At 42.1% G+C, this 11,969-nt stretch overlaps 1 protein-coding gene across 1 annotated transcript; it reads left to right on the top strand.

Moving 5' to 3' along the window:
• The first annotated feature begins 1,042 nt into the window (after positions 1 to 1,042).
• LOC139468855 (aplysianin-A-like) lies at positions 1,043 to 11,481 on the top strand. Its single transcript, XM_071250988.1, has 8 exons — positions 1,043 to 1,073; positions 3,509 to 3,550; positions 4,319 to 4,366; positions 5,395 to 5,794; positions 5,969 to 6,073; positions 7,893 to 8,117; positions 8,507 to 8,618; positions 10,574 to 11,481. Exons 2-8 carry the CDS (start codon positions 3,529 to 3,531, stop codon positions 11,246 to 11,248), a joined length of 1,587 nt encoding a protein of 528 aa, XP_071107089.1. The 5' UTR covers positions 1,043 to 1,073; positions 3,509 to 3,528; the 3' UTR covers positions 11,249 to 11,481.
• The last annotated feature ends 488 nt before the right edge of the window (positions 11,482 to 11,969 follow it).

Below are 11,969 nucleotides of genomic sequence, written 5' to 3'. Positions count from 1 at the left end.
AAAAACAGTCTAACATACTGAAAATCAGTGTCTAATTGTGACGTAGCTAAGGCATTTTATAAGTTTTGGCAACTTTAGATATATAAATTTCGAAACAATTTTGCGAGGGCACGAGGACGAGCCAAGCGGGATCAGTAGCCATATCTGTGCTTGTAGACCTCTGCGGCTTGAAACCTTCTCCCCAAATTAAAATAGTTGTATTTGGCCGAAATATGTTTGAATTGTTACCTTGTTTCGTTTTGTCGCCGTGTGTACATCTGACTACACTTCTTAACGTTATGACAGAACAGACCGACTGTCAACAACATCTGACTGTGGCCGTGACGTCTCATAGACTAGGTTTAGAGTAGTTTCCCTTTGACTAGGGGCAGTTACTCTAGCGAATAGACCGATGGATTGCCGCGAAAGGCAATTTAGAACAACTGTTGTTTTGCGTATATGTTGCTTCGCCACTGTATAAGAAACAGATTTTAGTTGGAACTATACTGGCTACTGTCACTGTCCGACTGACACATCACCAAGGCTCGCTAAATACAATGTTTATTCCTACTGCAGGATATTTACCATCCCCAAACACACTCGCGTGATAACCTCTATATACCGGCATGAACCATCCCCAATAAAACACAAGGTTAGTCATAAATTCGGGGTCTAAGAGAAGTAACAAGAGTAACAAAAGTAACAAGAATAAGGAAATGTATCAGAACCAACTAAAAAAACAGTTTGTATCAAGACGGGAACAAGCAAGTCTGTCATACATCAATTCAAGTTTACAATATTTGGTAAGTCTAGAATACTGTAGGTCTCTTTGCTCCTTTGTATTATATTTCATAAAGATAATTCAACAACTGGTTTTTTTCTGTAAACTATGTTCATTTAAGACTCTAGAGTAAGTCTAGGATCAAGCATGAGTAGAATTTGTTTTACAGACAATCCTATGATGACGGACAAACATGACATTATCCTGCAGGCCAGACGACATGCATCATGTCAGGTGTTAGTATATATAGCTAGCATCTGCCACCGTTCACAGTCGCAAATACTAGGGAACCCGGACGTCCTCACACAGACAGGTAAGAAACGAAGCGTATTTTCATTCCTATATTATCCTGTGGGGTTAATTGGTTAAAATACATCAGAATATATGTACCCTCTGAAGTGTTGCATTAAGTACAGAAATCATTGTATTAATTCATGTTGATCTCCTTTCTATCACAATGTTCATGTTGGTAATATAAACTGAGAGGCTAAAGAAAGCATAACCAATGTCTTTTTTATGTAAATGAAAATTGCTATAATTTGGTTACGTCTATGTGTGTGTGCGTGCGTGCGTGCATGCGTGCGTGCGTGCGTGTGTATGTGTGTGTGTGTGTGTGTGTGTGTGTGTGTGTGTGTGTGTGTGTGTGGCTGCTTGTACTGGTCGGGGACAAATGCTGATATTATAGTGCTAGCCCACTGACATACCATGCCGCAGTTTAACATGAATACCCTACTCAGACACAGCATACTTACTACGAGCCGAACAGTCCTTGTTTTAGCCCCTTAATACCGAGCACCAAACAAGTATCATCTTTTAACGTCTTTTGGTATAACGCGGCCGGGGTTCGAACCCCGGACCTTCCTATCTCCGGGCGCACGCTCCATCACTAGACCACAGAGGCGGTCGGGCAACTATCAAAAGCCACTATTAGCTTTATTCCACACTTTTTTTCTGAACGTGTTTCATTCCTAAACATGCTTTGTTTTGGAATGTTATGGTATTTTGTAACATCGTCGCCTCTTTCATGCGTTATAAATCCTAAAATGTTCATTTGAAACACGCAAGCCTTTTTTATTAATCCGAAACACGTTTAAAGCTATTAAATATGTATACCAGGTGTCAGCAGACGTGTTCGTTTACACCTGGTATCGTCACTATCTGATAGTGATTCATAATTACGGACATATACAGAAAAATGTAGCTGTGCTTCATATAAAGTTCAATAAAAATAAATGTATTCTGAAATTCAATAGTGTATCTTTCAATACATATTCATGAAGACATCTCCAGGGGACATCTACTTTAGGTATGCGCGTGAATCTAAATGCATGGCACACATGTTAGATGTTCCATCTGGGCAGGTCTGATGGTAGTGCAAGGGTTCACATGCGTCCAGGAGGACGTTTCATTGACGCTTGCATTACTCAGCATCTTCAGTTTTGGGGTAGAAGTGTATTAGTATGGGCTGACATCGCAATTCAAGGGAGATTTGAACGGCATACGCTACCGGGACGACAAGGAAAATACAAAGACGTTACGTCACGTTGCACCAGGATAATGCCCGTCCGCCCGTAACGGACGTTTTTAAGCGGAATAACACTGCTGTACTGTCACGACCAGCTGTTTTCCCAGACCTCTTCACCATAGAACATGTCTGGGATAAGATGAAACGACGCCTACGACAGGACCAGAACCAGCCGGTAACGCAGGCTCAGTTGGGACAATTGTTGACATATGGAACAACACCCCCCAGGCTTCAATCATTTTTCAATTAATCGTCTGGTGTCTTTAATGCGCCGTCGCTGCCTCGCCTGTAGCAATGCAAATGGTGGTCACAGCCGATATTGACATTGTTAAGTGAGTGTGTCGCAACCTTGCCACGCAAATAGCAATTTCATTAAAAATCCTATCTTAGTTCTCTCTAGCACTTAAACAAAGATCTGACGACATTCCACTTCGGGTCATGTCACTACGGTCGGGTCATGAAAGACCTATCATCCGACCTATGGGGAAAGTGACTGCAACCTCGTAGAGGTTAACATGGGGTGCGAGCGAACATTCCGAGCGATAGTATGATTCCGTCAAAAGCATCCTCTATCTCTCGCTTCAGTGGGATAAACATTTGAACGGAAGAGATGTTGCGTAGTCCGTGCGGGATACTGCCATATAATATCGACCATCTTTTGTTCAATTTTCATATATGAGATCGAGAACTTTGTCAACGTAGTTTTCAAGCGTAGTCTGGAATGGAAGACGCCAGTTGAAACTGGTGGCGTAAACTGCTTTCTGATTGGCTAATGTCGACGTCTTGTTAGTCATTTCATTGGTCGGTCAAAGTTCGCGAGAGGTCGTTCTGAAGTGACAAGCAATGTGATGTCCTCAGATCTTTGTATAGCGGCAGCGAGAACTAACATCTGTTTTAATGAGACTGCGCATATAAATACGTATTTTTATTTTTCCAAATTGAAAGTAAGAAGTGACTATCCTGCCAAGAGTATTCAAATTATTTTCACTTTTAGTTTAGTTTTGTTCATTTCCTTTTGAAATTTGATATTTTCGCTTCGTGGCACGGACTTGTATATATAGGTGATCGCCAGTCACGAAACAATGACATGCTAACCACTAAGTAACGGAACTTCATGTTTATACACAAGCATGTGATGGGGAGTCATTAGGAACAGATTCATAGGAGTGGTATATACACAGTGCACAATTCACATTCTGTATAATCTTCTGGTATCATTTCAGTGAGTGGACATACTTAAACGATGAACTTCTTATTGTTTATTTGTGAGTATTTGTTAGTTTCTTCTATATCACAGCAGCGGATATGTCAGTTGTAAATAAAAGTTTTCAAATTTTTATGTTTGTGTTACGGCACGCCTTATGACAACTCCTTTTGATTGCAAAGTTTACAGATTGTATAAACAGAATCTCCTTTATGGGTGTTAATTAGGGGATAAACATACTGTGTAGAATTAACCGCGCTAAATCAAATTTGGAACCGAACGCGCAGCGTGAGGTTTCAAATGTTAAATTTAGCGCTCCCCCCTCCCCCCCTTTTAAAAAAAGCTGTATCCGCCCATGTTGCTACACATCCTTTGAATATTGTAGTAACCGCATCTGTGCATTTTGTTACCGGTAATTGTGGATATAATTATTTAAATATGCCTACCGACAATGACTGAAAACTGTCCTATTCTATGAATATTAGCTTCCGCGGTGATGCGGCCAGATGTTTCAATCAAAGGGGGTTTATTGTGATTTAATAGCCTCTGATTGACCAATCAGAATCGAGTAAATTCCAAATTCTACCACCGCGCGTTCGGTTCCAAATTCAATTTAGCGCGGTTAAATCTACCTCAGGTAACCTAGCTCTACATTGAAAACACAGTATGTTTATCTCCTAATTCATGGTAAAATTAAATGCAATGACATATTAAGCAGACCATAAACGTCACAGTTTTCATGTACATGACTCATACTGTTGCTCTAAGACTCCATTTCCCATATAACCAGGCGCACGTAACTCATTACTTGATACTTTTCTGTTGCCAGTACTACTGTCTCAAGTCATCTGTACCTGGTCTCATGGCTGGCCCCCGTGTAAGTTCATGCCCTCAACTGACAAGATTTTAATTTACAAGAATCTGTTTCTGCATTCTTCTTCAATTACTTGGAGAGACTGGCGAATTGTACCAACAATGTTTCAAAAGAATTGTTCTTGAAAAGAAAAAACATTGACTTTGAGTTAATAAAAAGTAAGTAAGTTAACAAAATGTTCACATTTACCCTGAGAAGATCGTGACGGTTGCGGGGGCACGGGTGGCCTAGTCATCTAAGGCGCCGCGATTCGCTGTGCAGAGTTGCGTCCCTTGGATACACCAGAAACCTATGGTGTTTGAATCCCGGTTTGCGTCGAATATGTTTCAAGGTTTGTCAGCACCATGCCCGTGCTCGTGGGTTTCACCGAAGTGGTTAACGTCTGAGACCTGCATCAGTTCGGGCTTTCCTCCCACATTTAGCTGACACACTGTGATATAACTGGAATATTGTTAAAAGCGGCGTTAAACCCAACTCACTCACTCACTCACTCACTCGTGACGGTTGCACCTTTATGACATCGATACAAATACCAATACAGATCAATACAGTTCATCCAGTTCGTGGAGGTCCCATTTTACGAGGCAGTAAAAAGTGAGTGAGTGAGTCTTTTAACGCCGCTGTGGACAGTGTTTCAGTTATAACACAGACGTTTACCGCTTTGCTGAAACCAACGAACACGGTGTTGACAAATCTTGAAACATAATCAGGGTTCGAAACTTGGATTCGGTTTTTGAAGCGCCTTAACGACGGGAAGCTGCATAGCGGATTGCGGCGACCTAGACGACTGGGCCTCCTCCATGTACATTCGTGGAGACTACACGGATTTGTGCCTATCTAGGTGGGGTAGCCTCGTCATTGCAAGTTTCATCAGTAAAGTCAGTTTAGGAATACCTAGACTGCAACATCGTTGCGACAGGCATATCAGAATACAAAAAGCACACTGCTGTCACAGTCTCAGTTTGGGAACGAGTATAAATGTCCTGTCAAGATTGAACACCAAATACGTTTCAAAATGTCGTTTCTTCCAGACAACCATGAAGACGATTGTCTCGATGTCGCCATCATCGGAGCAGGGATCGGTGGCACGTACACAGGCTACCGTCTACGAAACAGGGGACTGAAACTAGCCATATTTGAGTACTCGGACAGAGTTGGAGGCCGTATGTTCACAGCCGCACTGCCCACTGTGCCTGGCACGACTGTGGACTTCGGGGCGATGAGGTTGAATCCAAAGGAGCACACATTTCTTGCGCATACTGCGACCAAGCTTGGACTCAAAATTGTTGACTTTCCTTTAAACTATGGCAACCGTAATGAGACGATATACTACCTCCGTGGTCGTCATCTCCTGCCAGATGAACTTGGTGGCCCGCGGACTCCATACAATTTGAGGCCGAACGAGAGACTCAGCCCCACTGATCTTTTGTGGTAAACATTTTTCATGAAACCATTTGTATGAAAATTGCTAAAAAGAGAATTCGTCAAAGGTATAACTTAGTAAACTGTAATCAGTTATATATAATTCCAAGTTAACGTTGTTTAGAGATTAACGACAACTTAACAGTATTCTAACCCCTCGAATCTTATCACGTCATATTTCAGGAAGTTGTATACAGAGAACACCAACATGAGCCGTTACGCGTATCCTTCGGAGTCGGAGATATACACAATATACACAACAGATGGGTACCCACTATATACCATGAGGTATGTCCATATACACTAAAGGTAATCTTACGCAGGGGCACATATTTCAGTGCAATTATTTTCAAGTTTCAATATTTACAGCATGCTGATTGGCGCAAACTGTTCGTCCCATTGCTTCCATTGCTTCCATTGACGTCACAGACAGCGTTACATGACCTCGGTTCAATAATAGATTAATTGAGCTGGTGTCTCCACTGCACTAGTAACCAGGAAACTTCTCTACATTTTCCCACAAAAAAGAACAGGGTAATATACATCTCTAAGGGTGAGCGATGCTATGTATACCTATGAGGAATGACTTCCAATGTATGTTACGTATACAATTCTTCCTGGTGATAATACGGACCGCCTCCGTGGTCTAGTGGTAGAGCGTCCGCCCGGAGAGCGGAAGGTCCAGGATTCGATCCCCGGCCGTGTCATACCAAAAGATGTTAAAAGATGGTACTTGTTGTTACCCTGTCTGGCGCGGCATTAAGGGGCTAAAACAAGGACTGGTCGGCTCTGAGTCAGTATACTGTGTCTGAGTGGGATATTCATGTTAAACTGCGGCATGGTATCTCAGTGAGCTAGCACTATAAATCGGCATCAGTCCGGACTAGTACAAGCAGCCACACAAACACACACACACGTACATGCACGTCGCTATATAAGTGCATTAAACCCCATTTCACCTCACCTCACCTGGTGATAATACCCCTGTTTGTAAAGCTACCCTGGTCACAGTGCCATTTCCGCAGTACAAAGATTATACTGATACCCTGTCAATGTTTTTCAAAACAAACGTTCCAATTCCCTGGTTATAATGGCATATTACTTTTTGAATTTTGGAAAAACAATTGGCAGACTGAGTGTAGTTAATCTTTGGGAGATGATTGTTTCTTCTAAATTAAACAATCTAATTGCATTGATCTCAGTTGTTCTCACAGCTAATCCTCACACAGAAGATTCAATCCTTGCCATCTTCAACAAGACTCCTACAGCCCTTGATACTTTCATCACCCAATAATTCAATTCCCAATACCGTAAGCTCAGATTCATCATCTGATAGACTGTATTGATAATAAACTGCCCCCAAATATAATGTAATGACTCTGTCCCCACCACCAACGTCGACATGCAAACTCTTCATGGAGATGATGAGAAGTCTAGAGGCACAAGCCAATCCACAATCTAGAGCTTGATTGACACGCTGACACAAACCTCAGCTGGCCGTAAGCAAACTTATGTCAAGGATTTGTTTTCTAAAAATTATTATTGTTCACTTTTGACCCAATGGTTGACAATTTATATGATGTCTCTTTTATTTAACCTCCAATACATTATGTCATTTAGGTCTGGTTTTTCCCTTCCTGGTTGTAATGTCATATTTTCCGCAGGACGAAAGGTAGCATCATAACAAGATTCGAGTTGCTTATAAATTCTTGCAGAAATCTTAAACGGGGTTATTTTTCTTCACAGTGTTTACCAATTTCGATGTAGACAGTCTTATCTGTTAATATATTTGTTTTGACTCATAGTCGTATGCTACTCAAAAGGATCATTTGCACTGATGAAAACGGATATCACCCAAGACATTGAATCACCAAGTGCTGCAACATCCTCGAAACAAGCGAGGGTATGCATGGTATTGTCAACATGCAAATGTCTCGACCATGTACAGTATTACCGGAGACGATTTGGGATGTCCAGGTTTCATTATAACCTGTATAACACAAAATAATATTTGTTGATCATTGTACCTTATACAGTACCTTACATCCGCTCAAATGCATCTGTCTGAAGCTTATTCATGTTGTAATCCTTTCGTTTTTATCCCCAGCATGGACAACTTCCTCAGTCGCTATGCTAGCAGAGAGGCCTACAGCTATTTACGAGATGCTTTGGTCTGGCACCACGCTACTGGAAGATTTGGCGCTCAAATTGGACTCGACTTTCTGACCTTTCTTAGTGATGATACTTCTCCCACCGACCTAAAAACTGTGGACAATGGTATGGACCAAGTGCCCAAACGACTGTTGAGCGCCTTCGTACTGGCCAGTCCCAGGTAAATAGTTCACCAGCTAGCTTCACCTTTAATGCTGCCTGTGTGGCAAGGTTGTGAAGACCCGCATTTGAATTGGTCTTCAGCAACCTATGCTTGTCGTAAGATGCGACAAACGGGATCGGGCGGTCAGGCTCGCTGATTCTGATGCATGTTATCGCATCCTAAATGCGTCGATGACGCCGTCATATAGCTGGAATGTTGCTGAGTGCGGTGTTAAACAACAAAGAAACAAACAAAAGTTAGACAGTCAGTTGTCATTGTTAGTATAGAGTAAGTGAAGGTTTCAATGAGTTTGTGTTTACAATAAACAAATATGCAAAAACCTGCTGATATGAATGATCAGTCCAATCTATATTATACTTTTAAGACGACGTTTTTTCATGTTTTAGACATTCCATCCACCTGAATCACCATCTGACCTCCATGAAAGGTCGTCCTGGCAACTACAGGTTGACGTTCCAGCCCACCAGGACAGTGGCTGGTTACACTAAACCCACACTGGTAAAACGTTGTCCTTTCCAGTGAATGTTTGGTAACACCTTGTCGTTTAGATGTCAGCTATATCATGGCGGCCTGTAAATAATCGGGGACATGGTTAACGTTGTCCGGTCATCTCAAGCACCGTAATTATATATGTTGCAGTCCTGAGGCATGCAGGATTCCTATGACATGGGGTTCGAATCCCACATTCACTTCTATCAGCACAATATCCATGAAATGCATCATTTCGGGCACAATATCCGTGCTCGTGGGGTTCACTAAATCGATACGCATCCATGACCTGCATCATTTCGGGCACAATATCCGTGCTCGTGGGGTTCACTAAATCGATACACATCCATGACCTGAATCATTTCGGGCACAATATCCGTGCTCGTGGGGTTCACTAAATTGATACGCATCCATGACCTGCATCATGTCTGGCACAATATCCGTACTCGTGGGGTTCACTAAATTGATACGCATCCATGACCTGCATCATGTCGGGCACAATATCCGTGCTCGTGGGGTTCACTAAATTGATACGCATCCATGACCTGCATCATTTCGGGCACAATATCCGTGCTCGTGGGGTTCACTAAATTGATACGCATCCATGACCTGCATCATGTCGGGCAAAATACCCGTGCTCGTGGGGTTCACTAAATTGATACGCATCCATGACCTGCATCATTTCGGGCACAATATCCGTGCTCGTGGGGTTCACTAAATTGATACGCATCCATGACCTGCATCATGTCGGGCAAAATACCCGTGCTCGTGGGGTTCACTAAATTGATACGCATCCATGACCTGCATCATTTCGGGCACAATATCCGTACTCGTTGGTTCACTATGGTGGTAAGCATCCATGACCTCCAACTCTACGGGCATTCTTTCCACATTAATACTACAAGTTTTTATCTGAGAAACATCAGTAATCCTTATTTTGATCTGTCAAAAGAACTGAAGAGAATGCAATAGAGACTCGTGGTGCATGTCACCGTGGTTAGGAAGAAAGATGTTCCAGTGGTTCCGTTTCCTCCAACATACATAAATATTAGGAATATAGAACTTGTTACATCTAGCCAATAAAAGCTACAAAACCCTTCCGTGATGATAAGTAATGCCTGCTAAGAATGTGGCACCCGTCATGTACACATGCAAAGGAAAAATCCAGTCAGCTGAAAAAACACGGGATCACATGATCTTTATCACTGATGCGTAAAATTTGAAACTGTCCACATCTTTTTCATAAAACATTTTGAAGGTCTTGCTTAGGCCTTGAATGTTGTCACCCGGATCAAACAATTTATGAGCAAAAGTCGTATGACACAACAATAAAATAGTTGTAGAAAGAGCATGTTCGTGTATGAGATGTATGTAGACACCAAAGGCTGAAGCTACTGAAATATTGCTGACATGAAGGAACAGTTGGCTATTGGAGTAGAGGTCATACCCCTTCCATACAGCCGTGAGGGTAGGCTACCATCCAATGACTTGAACTTTTTTGTTCACTTACAATACCATTTGTCGTATCTCAATAGCAAAGTCGTGATACAAAACACACAAAAACTCGATGCTTGCCATGTTTAGGAGCCTCATTCACTAAGCAAACGGAAAAAACACAAATCGTATCTAATAAACTTGATTTGATTTACAATGGCTGTTATCATGATACGGGTGTCAGAAGATCGCGTTTCATGTTCCTCTTAATGGCATATTATACATTTCTTAATACATTTCCTGACTCATTATCTGAAATCCATTAAAAGACGTCCTGGCAACTACAGATTGACGTTCCGCCGTTCCGCCCAACATAAGTACAGATACGGATCCTTACAGCCCTAATCAGAATTCCATTTGGTTTTTTCCTGTAGATATTCTCCAGAACCTGCAACGTAAACTACATGTTGTAATGCCTATCTCGTATGCTTCATGTTCCAAACAACACTGACACAATTCTCTAATTGCAGTTGCCAAACAGGCATGTGTGTGCTAGAAAGGTGATCCTAGCTATACAAAAGGACTGTGTGGAAAAAGTGGACTTTGCCCCTTATAAGAGCAGAGAATTCCGTAGGCGACTGAACACTGTTTATGGCGTCCAGTCACAAAAAATCTTCCTTGCCTACCCCTACCCATGGAAGGATTTCAATAACATCAATGAGAACATCACCCATGCAAAAACGAATCTGCCAAGCAAGTTTACTTACGACTGGCGGGAAGGTTCCAATGGGTACTGGATCCACCTCCCTTCTTATAGCGATGGAGAGAGTAGTGTTGCCCTCTGGCGGGAACTTCAGAACCAAGGGAGCACCATATATGGAAGTATGCCAGGAGCACAGAGGGTATCAACTGAGGTACGGGATAGGATACATTCCTATATGAGCAGAATCTACAGACTACCAAAATCCTACATTCCTTCCACAGTAGGAGGGGCGATGCAACTTTGGGACACATTCCCATTCAGAGCTGCATGGCACATCTATAAACCAGGTTTCAGGATGGAACAGACTCGTGATTACATGCTGAAGCCATTTGCCAATCATGAAGTCATTCATGTGGCTGGTTCCTGGTGGCCAAACAAACTGCAGGGATGGTCCGAGGCTGCCTTGCGTGCAGTTGACTTGGCGGTAAAACGATATCTATGAATCCGCATAAGTCAGTAATTTCTGCCTTCACAATGTTAGTGAGATATTTTGAAGTGAAACCATTTATACTTTGAAGTAAACCAGTCATTTATCACTGCAATTGAGTTTATCATTTGTGTTAACACGAAAGTGCGCAAATACACAATCATTTAGAAGCAGAACGGTTCAGTCTTCAACATAATATGTAACCCGTGAAGATTCCGGGGTAGAATAGGTCTTCAGCAACCCATGCTTGCCGTAAAAGGCGACTATGCTTGTCGTAAAAGGCGACTAACGGGATTGGGTGGTCATGCTCGCCGACTTGGTTGATGCATGTCATCGATCCCAATTGCGTGGATCGATGCTCATGATATCAATCACTGGATTGTCTGGTCCAGACTCGATTATTTACAGACCGCCGTCATATAGCTGGAATATTGCAGAGTGCGGCGTTAAACAACAAACAAACAAACAAACAAAACAAAGTATGTGATGAACAATTATCCCCTTGATGATGAGGAGGATTATGATAATGGTGATGTAATGATATTTTAGCCATTAAAGCGAGATGCAAATATTATGAAGTCCTCTTGGGTTTGTCATAAAGTTTTGAAGTCTGACATTGCACTAGGTCGGTTTTGCATATCATGTGGTAAGATCGCTGAGATAGTCAAGCGATTTTGGGCTTTTAGCTTTTCACATTTAGAAAACCCTACTGGTTACATCAAACAATTATCAAGAC

Source organism: Haliotis cracherodii, unplaced genomic scaffold (assembly GCF_022045235.1).
Source record: "Haliotis cracherodii isolate W230 unplaced genomic scaffold, xgHalCrac1.p SCAF_2, whole genome shotgun sequence".
NCBI lineage: Eukaryota > Metazoa > Mollusca > Gastropoda > Lepetellida > Haliotidae > Haliotis > Haliotis cracherodii.
Note: the sequence above shows the minus strand (reverse complement) of the source record. Positions and strands in the feature narration are given on the sequence as shown.

Excerpts from the sequence above, each read along its gene's own strand:
- LOC139468855 (XM_071250988.1), top strand. The coding sequence starts at position 3,529 with ATGAACTTCTTATTGTTTATTT. Across the intron at positions 3,551-4,318 it reads GAACTTCTTATTGTTTATTT|TACTACTGTCTCAAGTCATC; the intron begins GTGAGTATTTGT and ends TTCTGTTGCCAG. Across the intron at positions 8,619-10,573 it reads GTTACACTAAACCCACACTG|TTGCCAAACAGGCATGTGTG; the intron begins GTAAAACGTTGT and ends CTCTAATTGCAG.